Source organism: Geotrypetes seraphini, chromosome 1 (genome assembly GCF_902459505.1).
Source record: "Geotrypetes seraphini chromosome 1, aGeoSer1.1, whole genome shotgun sequence".
NCBI lineage: Eukaryota > Metazoa > Chordata > Amphibia > Gymnophiona > Dermophiidae > Geotrypetes > Geotrypetes seraphini.
The window spans coordinates 112,333,198-112,349,811 of record NC_047084.1 but is presented as its reverse complement, the minus strand read 5'-3'; the positions used below and the strand labels follow the sequence as shown (position 1 = coordinate 112,349,811).

The window sequence follows — 16,614 nt, the reverse complement described above, 5'->3', positions numbered from 1 at the left end:
CAATTCTGACGTCGGAGAGGAAGTTCTGGGCCAGCCAATTGCTGCCTGGCTGGCCCGGAACTCCTCTCCGACGTCAGAATTGACGTCGGGGAGCAGAATGCTGGTCAGCACACCACTTCTACAGGGAGAGCTTGGGGCGGCGGTGGCTTGGGGGCCTGTTCCCCGATGACGGTGGCAAACCTAGTGGCTTGGGGGAGAGCAGGGAGAAAGAAAGAAAGGAGGCAGGCAGGGAGATAGAAAGAAGGGGGGGAAGGAGACAAAGAAAGAAGGGAGTCAGAAAGAAAGGGGACATGGAGAGAGAAAGAAAGAAAGGGAGGCAGGGAGACAGAAAGAAAGAAGGGGGCAGGGAGAAAGAAAGAGAAAGTTGGGGAAGAGAATGAGGTTTGGAGGAGAGGAAGCATACAGGAGGCTGAAAGAAGGGAAGAAATATTGGATGCACAGTCAGAAGGAAGTGCAACCAGAGACTCATGAGATCACCAGACAACAAAGGTAGGAAAAATGATTTTATTTTCAATTTAGTGATCAAAACGTGTCCGTTTTGAGAATTTATATCTGCTGTCTATATTTTGCACTATGGCTCCCTTTTACTAAACCGCAATAGCGGTTTTTAGCATAGGGAGCCTTTGAGCGTCGAGAGCAGCACGGGGCATTCAGCGCAGCTCCCTGCGCTAAAAACTGCTATCGCGGTTTAGTAGAATGGGAGGGGGTATATTTGTCTATTTTTGTATGGTTGTTACTGAGGTGACACTTCATAGAGTCATCTGCTTTGACCTCTTTGAAAAAAACCTGAAATATAAATGATAATTAACATTTTCTCTGTGTACAGTGTGCTTTGTGTTTTGTTTTTTTAATTTTATTATTGGTAGATCATTTTGAGTTGGTCATTTTAAAAGTAGCTCGCAAGCCTAAAAAGTGTGAGCACCCCTGGTGTAAGGTAAAAAAAATCAGTGCTGGTGTAAGGGAGAGCGGGGGGGGGGGCAATCTGCTCCGGGCACCGTCTTGGTAAGGGTGCTGGCACCTGTCCTCCTCACCCCCCACTCCTTCCCCGCTCTGCCACCCCCCTCCCCCCACTGCGGCGTGTGCATTCCACTTCCCTTCCCCCATATCTCTGTAATGTTCCTGGCACGAGCAGTAACGCCCAACCTGCTATCACACGTCAACTCTTCCTCTGACATCACTTCCTGGACTCGTGCCTAGGAAGTGATGTGGGAGGAAAAGCCGATGCTGGCACGACAGCAGGTTGGGGGTTGCTGCTCGTGCCAGGAATGTTACAGAGATACGGGGAAGGGAAATGGCATGCGCACAGCAGGAGGGGACAGGGAAGGAACATGTGGAGGTGGGGGAGCAGAGATGAGGGCGGGGGAGGGGCACCTCTCACCCTCGCTATGCCAATGATAGAAATGTAACCTCTATGATAAGTGGATAAACATGAATAACTAGAGGAAGTACTAGAGGGCTCATTTTAAAAAAAGAAAACCATCCAAAAAGGGGCAGAGGGATGTTTCTTTTAACATAGAAACGTGGTTTTTTTCTGTTACATAGATCTTTTTGGACTCCGGTTAGGTTACACAGGTTAGACAGTTCTAAAGGAACCATATATGCTGGTAGGAGAGAAGCTGATATGCACGGACGGGGAGAGGGACCTTGGGGTGATAGTGTCCGAAGATCTAAAGGCGAAAAAACAGTGTGACAAGGCAGTGGCTGCTGCCAGAAGGATTCTGGGCTGTATAAAGAGAGGCGTAGTCAGTAGAAGGAAGAAGGTGTTGATGCCCCTGTACAGGTCATTGGTGAGGCCCCACTTGGAGTATTGTGTTCAGTTTTGGAGACCGTATCTGGCGAAAGACGTAAGAAGACTTGAGGCGGTCCAGAGGAGGGCGACGAAAATGATAGGAGGCTTGCGCCAGAAGACGTATGAGGAGAGACTGGAAGCCCTGAATATGTATACCCTAGAGGAAAGGAGAGACAGGGGAGATAGAAACATAGAAGATGACGGCAGAAAAGGGCTACAGCCCATCAAGTCTGCCCACTCTGCTTACCCACCCCCTGTCTATGCCCTAATGACCCAATTTCCTTATCTTGACCCTCGTAGGGATCCCACATGGGTATCCCATTTATTCTTAAAGTCTGGCACGCTGTCTGCCTCGATCACCTGCACTGGAAGCTTGTTCCAATGATCAACCACTCTCTCTGTGAAGAAATACTTTCTGGTGTCGCCATGAAATTTTCCACCCCTGAGTTTGAGCGGGTGCCCTCTTGTGGCCGAGGCTCCCTTGAGAAAGAAAATATCATCTTCCACTTCAACACATCCCATAACCCCAGAGACCCAAATATAGAAAAAAAACGTAAAAAAAATTTTTCGAACGTTCACATGTTGTTATAGGAGGCTTGTGATCCCTAAATCAGTGTTTTTTATTTTATTTTGACATTTTAGTAACTTTTGGGGAGGATGTTGTAAAATTGCAACGCTGGGCCTGTAAGGTAGCAGAATTTCAATAGTGTCACTCTCTCTCTGAACACATGTAAGGAATAATTAAAAGTTTATTTGTACTTTACAGCTTATAAAGACCCACCTAAGTTTATGTATATACACAACAACAATAGTATAATAAAGAAAAAAGTAATTTTTATTATCAATTTAATACAAAAAATGAGTATCATATAAAAACGCAAATTTTTCCCTGTGAAGCGCCCATTGACTTCTATCAGCGGTAATCAAGAAATTTCGTGTTTTTGCACAAAAAATTTCATGTTAGCGCAAATCTTTTGGCAGTTTTGTCCCAGCGTTGAATCTTCTCCACTGGTTGTGGGCCAGCAAAGGAAGACACAAGTGTAACCTGTCTGTTGTCAAACCATTTCACAGCACAAATGTTGTGATTTGACTCCACTCTGACATCAAAGCTTCCTCTTCCCTTTTTCTTCAAGCTTTTCTCATCCTCAAGATTACAGTTTGGAAGGCGCACTTGTCTGGCTGTTCCTGTGTAATGAATTCCACAATCCAGCAGCCTAACTATCAATGGGATGCTGGTGAAAAAGTTGTCTGCATAGATAATAATAATAATAATAATAATAACTTTATTCTTGTATACCGCAATACCATGGAAGTTCAATGCGGTTAACAATAGAAGAGACTGTACATTTACAGCGATGATACATATTACAGTGTTGTTACATTTACAGAGATGTTACATAAATAGCAATAATAAAAAGGCATATACTAAAGAAGAGACAGTACGTATATAGCGATGTTACATGTTATAGCGGTGGTAAATGGAGGCAATGAAAAGGCAGGGCAATTAGGTAAAACAGAAATTGAGAAAGAGAGGCCATAGTGGCTTGGGAGGGGGGCGTAGTCAGAGGGAATGGAGGCATGTCGAGGTCAGGAGGATGCAGGGAAGGAGGGAAGGCAGCGTTAGCGGAATTTGTCGAAGAGGTAGGTTTTTAGTGACTTCCTGAACAGGTGGTAGGGCGGGGAGTTGGAGATGAGGGCGGTAAGGCAATTGTTCCATTTGCCCGCTTGGAATGCTAGGGTTCTATCAATGAATCTCTTGTAGAGGCAGCCTTTTAGGGAGGGAAAGGTGAATAGGTGGGCGTTTCGTGTGCGAGAGGGGCCTGCTATTTCAAGGTGCTCAGACAAGTAGATTGGGGAAGATCCTGTAAGAGTTTTGAAACAGAGGCAGGCGAACTTAAAGATGATCCTTGCCTCAACTGGAAGCCAATGGAGTTTGGTGTAGTAGGGGCTAACATGGTCGTATTTTTTGAGATCATAGATGAGGCGGACGGCTGCATTTTGGACTGTTCTAAGACGTTTGATGGTATTTTTATAGGATCCCAGGTAAATAATGTTGCAGTAGTCTAATATGCTTAATACCAGAGATTGAACGAGTAGACGGAAGGCTTGGTGGTCGAAGTAGCGTTTGATGGTGCGCAGTTTCCAGAGGGTACAGAAACATTTTTTCACCTGGGCACTGGTATGGTCATCGAAGGTTAGGGTGCGGTCCAGGATGACTCCAAGGATTTTTATGGTGGGTAAGATAGGGTAATCTAGCCCATTCAATCTGAGGGAAGTGTTTGTTAATTTGTGGTTGGGACTCGCTAGGAAGATTTTGGTTTTTTCAGAGTTCAATTTTAATTTGAGTTTTGAGGTCCACAGTTCTAACTTGGTGAGGATAGATGCGATGAGTTTTTCCGTTTCTAGAGTGAGTGAGGTAATGGGGACAATGATGGTGATGTCATCTGCGTATATGAACGATTTTAGGTTAGAGTTTGCTAGGCTTCGTGCCAGAGGGGTCAAGTAAATATTGAATAGGGAGGGGGATAGGGGAGAGCCTTGTGGGACTCCACAAGGGTTACGCCAGTGGTGGGAGAAGGCTCCATTAGTGTGGACCTGGTAGGTACGGTTTTTTAGGAAGCCTGTGAACCAATCTATTACCTGTCCGGAGATGCCGATGGAGTCAAGGCAGTTGAGCATAATGTCGTGGTCGACCAGGTCGAAGGCACTACTCAGGTCGAATTGAAGTATCAGGGCGCTTTTACCCAGAGAGAACAGGTGGAGGAGGTAATTTGTCAGGGCAGCTAGGACGGTTTCGGTGCTATGATTTGGGCGGAAACCGGACTGGGAGTCATGAAGAATATTGAACTTGTCGAGGTAATTCGTAAGGTTGTTGTTGACAAGACCTTCCATGAGTTTTTGGAAGAGTGGTATGTTGGCGATGGGTCTGTAGTTGGTGATGGAAGAGATTGGCTCCTTGGGTTGTTTAGGGATTGGGGAAATGAGGATGTGGCCAAGTTCGGACGGGAAGTATCCCGTGGACAGGCATAGAGATACCCAATTGAAGAGTTCTGCTTTGAATGATGGGGGGGGGGCGCATTTCATGATGGTGGGAGGACAAGTATCTAATAGGCAGTTGGAATTGGCGTATTTAGAATAAAGTTCGAGGAATAGATTCCAGTCAGGATTTACAAAGGAGGTCCAGGACATGTCGGCTATTGAACCTTCAGTATCTGCTGCGCGTAGGTTGAGTGGGGGATCGGGGCTGTGAGCTGAAAGAGACAGTTTTAGAGTGTGGATTTTGTTCGCGAAGTGGTCGGCTAGAGTGATTGCGGAGGGAGGGAGGTCGGAGGTGGAGCGTTTGTAGTTGTGACTATGTGGAAGTGTGGAAGCAAGTTTCATCACAACATCCCCTGATAGTCCAAGTTCAGATCTTGCCCGTATTCCATTCACACTGCCTTGGTACACATCAAAATCACAAAGTATACCAGAGATTCCAGTCCTTGCCCACAGCTTGAACCCCCATGGGTTTGGCTTGCCATGCATGTACTGTTTGATGCTGCTGAATTTCCCCCTGAAAGGGATCATCATTTCATCAACAGAGTTATGTTCTTCAGGGACCACTTTTAGGCATTTCTCTCTGAAAGCATCAAGCCATGGTCTGAGTTTCCAGAGTTTGTCACTTTTTTGTTCCATCTCAGACACGGTTAGATTGTTCACAAAATGTAATGATGTCAACAGAGACTGGAATCTGTTTCGTGACATTACATCAGCAACAGGACTGTATCTTGTGTCTGCTTCCCAGTACATACGGACTCCAGGCATTTGGACAAGACCCATCTTCAGATACATGCCAATCATCTGCTCTATTTCCTTTGTGTTTGTGTTTATAGATGATCCTTTCTTCTGAAAACTGTACTGATTTGTGTTATCTGCCAGAGCGTTGATCATATCTTCTGTCACAAACTTCTGAAAGTACTCCAGTGGTGTGCAGAGGGAATGGACATCATTACTCCAAAGCAGGCAACAGGGTTGTATGACTTCATGGCCAGATAAACAGACCTATTTACACATTCAACCATCCAATGGTGTTGCAGAACTGAACAATAGGTTCTATTAGTAATGTACATGAAGTTTTAAAAAGAAAAAAAATGGGGGAGGGTTTATTTTGTAGCCGTAAATGTGATGTTGTAATATTACAACACTGGGTCTCTGGGGGTTAAATGATTCAGACGTTCAAATACTTGAAGGATATTAACGTAGAACAAAATATTTTCCAGAGAAAGGAAAATGGTAAAACTAGAGGACATAATTTGAGGTTGAGGGGTGGTAGATTCAAGAGCAATGTTAGGAAATTCTACTTTATGGAGAGGGTGGTGGATGCCTGGAATGCGCTCCCGAGAGAGGTGGTGGAGAGGAAAACAGTGACGGAGTTCAAAGAAGCATGGGATGAACACAGAGGATCTAGAATCAGAAAATAATATTAAATATTGAACTAAGGCCAGTTCTGGGCAGACTTGCACAATCTGTGTCTGTGTATGGCCGTTTGGTGGAGGATGGGCTGGGGAGGGCTTCACTGGCTGGGAGGGTGTAGATGGGCTGGAGTAGGTTTTGAAGGAGATTTCGGCAGTGGGAACCCAAGCACCGTACTGGATAGAGCTTTGGATTCTTGCCCAGAAATAGCTAAGAAGAAAAACTTAAAAAAATTTAAATTGAATCAGGTTGGGCAAACTGGATGGACCATTCGGGTCTTTTTCTGCCGTCATCTACTAAGTATGTTAAATCTAATAGATGCTGGCATTGTCATATAGACGTTGGGACACTGGATCATCTGTTGTTCTATTGTCCTCTGATACTCAACTTTTGGAGGTCAATGGGGTAAAGTTAACAACATATTAGAGTCGTCATTTCCACCGACGTATGAGGCGGTCACACGTGGAACATTATTCCATGTTAATCCCCCATAGATCGATATAAATGCCGTCTTTTCCTTATAATGACTGGGATAGCCATGCAGATGATAACTTGAAACTGGAAGAATTACGATTGTCTAAATTTCCCTTTCTGGTGGGCTAATCTGTGTTCCTGCTATAGATATGAAAAAATGAATGCAGATAGTTTGGGGCACAGTCATTTTTTAAAATTAGTTTGGGGTCCGTTGGCATCTTATGTTACTTTATTATAGCAGGTCTTGTATATAAGTCACGTTTTGTTTATTTTCATACACATCCAAGGACGGGTGGGAGGGGGGATATCTCTGTCCTAATTTGACCTTAGAGTATTTACACTTAGGGGGTGGGAGGAGGGGAGCATTTATTAATTTGATTAGGGTAAGATTATTGGGGAACTCTATGTTGCTGTGTTTTATGGAATGATCATTGAATGGATGGGAGAAAATGAGTGATTAAGTATAAGTGTAAGTTGAATGGGCTTGTATTGACGGATTATATGTTATATATTCATGTATTGCACTATTGAAGTCTGAAAATCAATAAAGAATTAATAAAAAGAAACATGATGGCAGATAAAGGCCAAATGACCCATTCAGTCTTGCCAAACCCTTCCAATCCGCTATTTTCAAGACAGTTATCTATGCTGTTGATCAGTTGTCTGTCTAAACCTAAAGGAAGCGTTAGAGTTACTAGTCTTGGGCCATTGTGTCTGATTAGGTGTTAGAGCTGCTGTTATCAGGGAGGGGGGACAGTGCTGAGGGAGAATTTCATATTCTGTTCTTAACACTGATTATAGCATTACACCTGCCTAAATTCTTGTCTCCTCCCTAACTGCTTCTTGCTAAAAAAAGAAAATTCTCTGTCTTCTACTAAGTCATATTTTCTCTTCTTTCTCAGGGTAAGACTCATAGGCCCACTCACCCAACCCAGGGATTATTGCTCTTATATGCTTAACCACCCTCATTTCACATTCGCCCTCCTACCATACTTTCAGGAAATCAATCAAAACCTATCTCTTTGACCCCCCTCCCCAACTTATACCCCTGCCTTGTAGCTCTGATTAGAGAATGACACGGGGAGCGATCCCCACAGGGAGCTGCGGTTTGGCTGCGGGTTATGGAGACTCCAAAGCCAAATCACCGCAGACACGGGGACAAAAGTTTTCACCGCCCGCAAAAACGGTGAAAAGATTTGTCCCCGCAGGCCAATGTACCCCCTTCTAGGAACCGCTATTTACCTGTGTTTCACCGTGTTCATGACCGGGTGTTTGATGTCTCCGCCATGTTGTCTGTCTCCTCCAACTCTCGATCCAACTTGCACGTTGCCGCATTGACTCCGCCCCCCAATATACTGGCTCCTCATTTGTCAGATCAACCCTTCCTGCCAATAGAACCCGCCCCCCCCCCTGACGATCGCCGGCAGGAAGGTGCTCAGCCCTTCATGCCGACAGAACCAGCCCTCCCCAACGATCGCGGCAGGAGGGTACCCATCCCCTCCTGCCTTACCCCAACAGCCCCCCCGACGATCGCAGCAGGAGGATATCCAACCCCTCCTGCCAGCTCCCCAACAGCCCCCCTATGATCACTGGTAGGAGGGTGCCCAACCCCTCCTGCCGGCCCCCCCAACGGCCCCTTATATCGCCAATAGGAGGGTGCCCAACCCCTCCTGCCGGACCCTCCCCCAACAAACCCCGCCATCCCGAAACACCACCCTTAGTCTTACTTTCCAAGTTGGACCGGACAGCTCCTCGCTCGTCTGGCCAGCAGGCCTGCCTCCGTCCAAATGAGGCGGGCCCTCCCCTCCCATCCCCTGCCTAACCCACAGGATCCTAGGGCCTGATTGGCCCAAGCACCTAAGGCCCCTCCTATAGCGGGAGTGGCTTTAGGTGCCTAGACCAATCAGGCCCTAGGATCCTGTGGGTTGGGCAGGGTAGGGGCGGGCCCGCCTCATTTGGACGGAGGCAAGCCTGCTGGCCATACGTGTGAGGAGCCGTCCGGTCCAACTTGGAAAGTAAGACTAAGGGGGTTCCGGGGTGCCCTCCTGCCGTGATCGCTGGGGGGAGGGGAGACTTGCAGCCGTAGCCGCGGTCACTATGCTAATCACGGCAGGGAGATCTTTGCCGCGATTAGGTACAGCGGCCGCGTCTACTTACCATGTAGGCTAACATTGTAAGCATTAAAAGTACATGTCGTGTTTGTTTTTGTATAGTTATTAACTAATATTTAACTAAGTTTTAAAGTTTTAAAGAATGTTTCCTTTATACGTAAATAAAGAAAAGTATATAAAATCGTACCCGTTTGAGGCTTTTATGTATGCAGCGGTGACGGTGACGGGGCGGTGAATGGGGTTGCAGTGGCGGTGACGGGGCGGTGAATGGGGTGGCAGTGGCGGTGACGGGGCGGTGAAGGGAATGGCGGTGACGGGGCGGTGCAGAGGATGGTGAGACGGGGACGGGGCGGTGACGGGGACCAATTTTTTCACCGTGTCATTCTCTAGCTCTGATATACCTCCAGATATACCCAACTACTCCTGACATGTTAAGATAATCGGAATGTCTTGTATGTAACTTCGCTGTCTATGTACAGTCTCTTCCTCTGTTAACCGCTCTGAACTGTTATGGTACTGCGGTATACAAAAAGAAAGTTATTATTATTATTATATAGAGAACCAAATAATCAAGACTACTCAAATCAATTCACTTTCCAACCAATCAAGATGACTTTTATTCAATGCAACCACTGTGATGTTTTAGTTCCAAGACACACCATTTGGAGGCTTAAGGCTTGTGTCTGAATTCAAGAGGACCGGGGATCTCTCGGAGAGAGGAAAAGATAATGGTTACTGCGGATGGGCAGACTAGATGGGCCATTTGGCCTTTATCTGCCGTCATGTTTCTATGTTTCATCTGTCTTCAACTTGCGAGTATTAAAGAGGAAATCTGCAAACTTAAACAGGAATTTAATACAATTAAAGCAACTTCCATCGCTCCACAAAATCATACCAATTTACCACCTCTGCCCTGTTCACAACAGGGACGACCATGACGTTGTTTAGACATGTCTATGTTATATGTAGTAATTGTAGAAAAACAAGATTTTATGTATGCGCCATGGAAACCACTTAGTTGTATGCGGTATATAAATTTTTAAATAAATAAATGTAACACAGAAACATCCACCTTCACAAATATTACCTGTACAGAATTTGTGCACTGCGATACTGAAGAAAACAGAATTGGGGTGGGACTGGAACCAGTGAAGGTAACTCGAGACAGAAAGCACACCCTAAGCACAAATAAAAAAGTGATTGCTGTTGGGGGATTACATCATTAAAAGCCCCCATCCCGCTCACATACTGCCCTAACCACTCCTCCAGATACGCCCCTTTTAGCTCTGGGCACACAGCGGTATTCAGAGGCATTAAAAGTCTCTCCTGCCAATGGACGCCCCCACCGAGCCATCCCCTTCTCTCCCCCTCCCCCACACAGGAGGGATGCTCACACCATCCTACCACCGGATGCTTCCCAGAACCCCCCCCCAATATCTTTTTCTGTTGCAAGCAGGAGGGAAGCGTGGTCCTTCCATCTTCAAGGCCTGCCAATCCAAAATGGCAGGCCTTGCCTCAGTACATCATGTGATGCACAAGCCCTGATTGGCTTAGACGCTTCCCTCCTACCAATTTTTGTTTCGCACAGGAAGGGAGTCACCATGGCAGGAGGGAATGGGCATTCCTCCTGCCGTTTTTGCTGCCGCAGGGGGAGGGGTAAGTTCCCTCCCCGGTTTGTCAGGGAGGGCCATCATCATCCGGGGGTGCTTTTTTTCTTTCTTTTTTGTAAAGGGACAGGTATTGTGCGTGTGTAACATGCATAGCATCTGTGCCCATGTAAAAAAAAAAAAAAAAAAAAGGTTTCCTGCCCCGAAGAGTAGAACTGGAAAAATTCCACCTTAAAAATATACTTATTGATGGACCATTTGGGTCTTTATCTGCCGTCATCTACTATGTTACTATGTTAATGTATCTCTAGTATTAAACTAGGATTCTTCTGGAGTTTGTAAGATCATTAACCTTTTTGCTGAATCTGCATTTCATTGCCCTTCTGGAGAGGAAAAACATAATAAGCCACTTGTATCTTGAGTAGTGACCAGTTTATAACCCTAATAAATACCAGGCCTCCAGGTGGTCAAAGGGGTGAAAGAGAGTAAACTAACCTATGTACCTGTATTAACGAACCTATTTTCATGTAGTCATGTGATCCCTTTGTGTTTAAGATGCCAAATTCCCTATATAAGGGGCTGGCTTTTGTCCAGAGTTTAGATTAGAACATACTGTGTCTGCCTTTAAGACTTATGTGTTCTCATATATAAATATATTAATGAGCACAGGCTAGTGTTTATTTCCACAGCAGAAGACTGCTTTGGGGCTTCCCCTACTTCTCAGCTGTTCGGGCTTTCCCTTCCGGCTCTGCACATGTGTGAAAGCCGCTCTCACAGCGATCAGTCGCACGGGAGAGTCGGGGATTACCACGAACCTCCGTGTGAATCATTTGCATGCAAACTTCTTAGTGCATCAATAGCTCTTTTTGAATCGGCCAAAAAATCCGATTGGTGCAGACCCATGCGCTCTTGCCAATCCTCCTAATGCATCTAGGCCTCTGACTATAATCTCCAGCAATAAAGGTAGTGAAAAGCTAGTGACTACGAAACTCTTGGTTTTCTTTTGGGGAGAACAATGTCCTGCAGAATCAACCCAGGAAGGGAAACTGGGTACAATAGAAGGATCCTATGTTCATTATCTACCGTCATATCCTGTTTGTGTCTAAACAATTCCATATTTTCTTATTGGCAGGCAAAGTGTGAGCAGTACTGGCCAGAGCAATGCCAGACCTATGGAGACATCACAGTGACTCTGCTGAACACAAAGCAATCCGTAGGCCTCATCACACGCGTGTTCAGTGTCCAGAAGGTAATTCATTGGGAGTGTGATGGTAAAGTAGGTAGGAGAGATGCCAGTGATCTGTAGCGCTTAGACAGCTCAGGAGCGATATGATAGAGGTCTATAAAATACTGAGTGGAGTGGAAAGAGTAGATGTGAATCACTTCATCACTCTTTCCAAAAATACTAGGACTAGGGGACATGCAATGAAGCTACTAAGTAGTAGATTTAAAACAAACCGGGGAAAATATTTCATCACAGAATGTGGGATTCATTTCTGGACAATGTGGTAAAATCAGTTAGCTTAGTAGGGTTTAAAAAAGGTTTGGATAATTTCCTAAAAGAGAAATCCATAGGCCATTATTGAGATGGCTAGAGGGAAAGCCACTGTTTATTCCTAGGATAAGCAGCATAAAATCTGTTTTACGACTTGGGATCTAGGAGGGTTCTTGTGACCTGGGTTGGCTACAGTTGGAAACCGGATATTGGGCTTGAAGGACCTTCGGTCTGTTCCAGTATGGCACTTCTTATGTTCTTAAGTGTGCTAAGTATACAACAATCAAGCCATTGTGACATCACTGATGAGATTGGCTCTTAGGCATTGGTGGAGTGAGGCATTATGACATCACAATCTCAGCCCTGGAATGTTGCTACTCATTGCGTTTCTGCCAGGTACTTGGGACCTGGGTTGATGGACCTTCGGTCTGTCTCAGTATGGCAGCTCTTATGTTCTTATGTGAGCCAAATATAGGACAATCACCCCTTACGACGCCACTGTATGTAGGTGCTTTAAGCCACCTAACCCCACTTCCAGCCTACTTTGTCATTCATCGGCCTAAAGCACCTATGTAGGGGCAATTCCAGCGCCTCAACCTTGCCATTTTTTTGCTATTTAGGCATCGGTAGGGCGCCAGACTGTAGAAGGGCCCAGAAGGTAAAGTCTGTCTGGCACTGGCTTTGCTTCTCAGTTGTGCTGCCATTTAATCAATGCTAAGCTTGTTTGGTTCCATGGATGCTAGCTTAGGACTCTGGTGCATGACTCCGGCGGCTTTGCCAGCTTCATTCTGGCATCTCCTTCAATGGCACCTTGTATGTATCTATTCTGCTACAGCTTTCTTAATGAGCCCGCTGCCTTTGAGCCCTCGTTTGATGTCTTTTGGAGGTGTCTGAGGCTTGCTAGCTTACTGAGTCATGAGCCTTCACCTTTTCATGTGTGCAGTGTCCAAGGGTAGGCAATTCCATTCCTCGAGAGCCAAAGTCAGGTCAGGTTTTCAGGATATCCACAATGAATATGTACGAGATGGATTTGCATGCACTGCCTGGGTTCTCTATTAGTGAAGTATAGGACAGTTTGGTGTGGACATCATCCTACCATTCCTCCATTATCCTCATTTCTTCACATTTTAATTTCCTTATTTAATTTCACATCATTACACCGGTTATTCTGGGCCTATTGTTCTGTTTCTGCTTTCTCCATTGGTTTATGCCTTCTGGATGAATAACATGTCCGATGACATTAATTCATGCTTAGTCATTAGACATCTTCATTGTTCTAGATTTTGGCTTTCTCAGTAGCTTTAGCAATTCCTGGAGTAGGCTTATTCTTAGACTAGTATTTTAGCCCGATACATTAACGGGTGCTAGAATATATGTCTTTCTGTCTTTATATCTGTCTCTCTCTTTCCCTCCCGCTGTCTTTCTTTCTGTCTGTCTCTCTCCCTGGCCCCCTTTGTCTGTCTGTCTTTCTGTGTCTCTCCCTGCCCCTGTGGCTTTCTTCTTTTCTTTCTGTCTCCCTTCCTCCCGCTGTCTGTCTTTCTTTATATCTATCTGTCTCTCTCCCTGCCTCCTATGCAGCAGCATTTCTCTCCCCCCACTTCCCTGTGCAGCAGCCACAGCAGTAATCCCTCCCCCTCCATTTCCCTGTGCAGCAGCCACAGCAGCAGCATTCCCTACCCCTCCATTTCCCTCCCCCCACACCACTTCCCTATGCAGCAGCGTTTCCCCTACCTCCCCTTTCTCTTCCTGCGGTCTGGCCGGCTCCCTTACTGCCCCCTCCCCTTCCCACGGTCCCGACAAACCTGACGATTCCAGCAGCGTGTGCAGCACTCTACACACGCTGCTTCAGGGCCATCTACTGCCCTGATTTACTCTGGCACGTCCCTGATGACATCATCAGAGACGCGGCAGAGCAAATCAGGGCAGTAGAAGGCCCCGAAGCAGCATGTGTAGAGTGCTGCACATGCTGCTGGAATCGGCAGGTTTGTAGTCTGGATCGCGGGAAGGGAAGGGGGAGCAGTAATGGAGCCATGTCTCTGTCTCGCAGCGGGCTTGCCGGCTCCAGCCAGCTAAAGTTCATTTTTTAGTTCAAAGCTGACGATGCGTCTCCTCTCTCGATCCCCGCCAGAGTCGGAAGTCTTCTCCGACTCTGCTGAGGTTCAATAAAGGAGCTTTGAACAAAAAAATGAACTTTGGCCGGAGCCGGCAAGCCCGCTACGAGAGAGAGATGCGTGTGGTAAGCGCGCATGCGCACTCAGCCGGCCACAGAACTACAGATCAGGCAACACGGCATTAAGAGTGCGCGTGCGCGCTTAGGGTTTTATTATTATAGATAACTATCTTTGGAACTCCCATTCACTGATGCTGCAGTTGGCCCATTCTCTGGGGGGGGGGGTCTTTGTTCTGCCCTAATTTGGGCACTGCTTTGCTACATCCTATTTGTTCTGGACTGATCTGGCATAAACGTAATGGAAGGGCAAATTATGTTTCTTAACTGATCATTTTCTTTCCTTTTGTCATGCCAGTCCAGTCCAGAAGCCCTCCTTAACTGGTTTTCCTTAAGTGTTTGTGTCACATCTCCTGACTTGGTGAAATACCTGTATGTTAGTTGAGTATGAGCCTCATTCTACAATGTTAACAGTATACCTTCAGTGGCATTTGGCTTTTGTTTTTTGTTTTTTTCATTTGACATTTATATTTGTTATGGCACCATTGCTTGGCTATTCCAAATATTGAATATTACAAGGCTGCACAATACCTTTTAAAGGGCAAAGCTCTTGGGATTATTTTTTTTCTCTGTCTCCATTCGCTGGTAGATGGACATAACTCATTTTGTTCTGGACTGATTTGGCATGAATAAAGGAAAGAAAATGATCAGGTAAGAAACATAATTTTCTCTTAAATACCTGTGTGGCATAAATGGGCATGAGGTGAGTCTTTTTCATTTGAAAGGAAACTCTGGAATTAGGGGGCATAGGATGAAGGTGAAAGGGGATAGATTCAGAAGTAACCTCAGAAAATAATTTATCATGGAAAGAGCGGTGAATGCTTTGAACGACTTCCCTGAGAGGGGAGATAAATGCACAAGGAGTGACCACAGTGGAGGTACAGAGGGAAGGGGAGCAGCCCTGTTTCTCTAACCCCCATGTATTGATGATGTGAACCCATTTGGGGTCCCAACCCACAATTTAGCTCTAGCGCCATTGTTTTCATGTCTCTTTTTCTACAGAGGAATTCGCCTTTCCGGAAGTCAGTGGAACAGTTTCATTACCTGATGTGGCCAGACCATGGTGTACCCAAGAAGTCTGCAGAGCTGGTGCAGCTGGTGGAGCAGATGAATGAGTGCAAAGCCGTAGGCACCGGGCCTGTGATTGTCCATTGCAGGTATTGTACACAATTATCATATACAATTCTGCATCTGCCCTTTTCCTCCTTTCTGATTACCTGAGGATTACCAAATGGCTCCAGAAAAAGGAGAATGGATTGAGACATCCAGGTTTTACTTCCGTTGCTTTCAATGACACACAAACCTACAAAGGTATTTTACCTTATGTTAGGCTATGTTCATATGGGAAATGATGTAATTTAAACCACCATAGGCTTTGTCTTGTCGGAAAATACTGCGATTTTTAAAACACTCTATGCCCACTGTCTATATCTCCAAATCTGTATGTTATGACTATCTGTAAAAGCTGAAATTTATACCTCTGTGTACACCAAGTTTGTTTTTCCCACCAAAGTTTGTCTTCCTTCTACGTTCTGGGCTCCTTTGGGAGGACGGGCTAAATAAATGCCTCAATTAGAGAATGACAAGGGGACAAATTTTTCCCTGTGCCCGCGGGAACTCATTTTCCCGTCCCGTCCCCACAAGTTCTTCTCCTGTCCCCACCCCATTCCTGCAAGCTCTGTCCTCATCTGCATAAGCCTCAAACATGTTAAAAGTCATAAGTGTTCGAGGCTTGTGTGGCTAAGGAAGAGCTTACAAGAATGGGATGGAGACAGCGACAAAACTCGTGGGGACGGGACGGGGAAAAATTTGTCCCCGTGTCATTCTCTAGTCTCAATCTGTCCTCCTTTTTCTGGAACCTAAAACCACTCAACCCAGCGGTATATATTACAATTACAAAAATAGTATGAAATACCACTTGTACAGAACAATACGCATCAGTATTGGAGGAGTGTGTGGCGCAGTGGTTGGATCTACAGCCTCAGCACCCTGGGGTTGTGGGTTCAAACCCCGGGCTGCTCCTTGTGACCCTGGGCAAGTCACTCAGTCCTCCGTAGCCCCAGGTACGTTAGATAGATTGTGAGCCAGGGAAAATGCCTGAGTACCTGATTGTAAAAAAACACTTAGATAACCTTGATAAGTGGTATATCAAATCCTAATAAACTTGAAACTTGACTTGAGTATTGTTGGCCCATTAAAGTTTAAGGCTTACTATCCGGCCTCAGAATCGGAGCCTACGCACAGCAGTTGAGATGATCCGCGTAGTTGTAATACTCCTGCTCCAATCATTGGCCACTAATTACTTTTGACTTTTTTTAGGTGTTTATATAAAGCTAATTTCAACCCTTCACCAAACATTTCTGAAGGTAGAATAATTCTTCAGAAAAGTAATGTGCATATGTTTCCAGATTTGAAAAACTAGACCACAAAACTTATCTTGTTGTTTAGTAGTCTTAACT

General features: G+C 45.5%; 1 protein-coding gene across 2 annotated transcripts in view; it reads left to right on the top strand.

Annotated features, from left to right (window-relative positions):
* LOC117356528 (receptor-type tyrosine-protein phosphatase alpha-like) overlaps window positions 1-16,614 on the top strand; it is a 153,021-nt gene that overhangs the window by 97,462 nt on the left and 38,945 nt on the right. For both annotated transcript variants that reach the window (XM_033935862.1, XM_033935855.1), the window contains 2 exons: window positions 11,566-11,682; window positions 15,158-15,312. In XM_033935862.1, coding sequence (XP_033791753.1) covers window positions 11,566-11,682; window positions 15,158-15,312 — 272 coding nt within the window. The remainder of the gene's footprint in view (window positions 1-11,565; window positions 11,683-15,157; window positions 15,313-16,614) is intronic.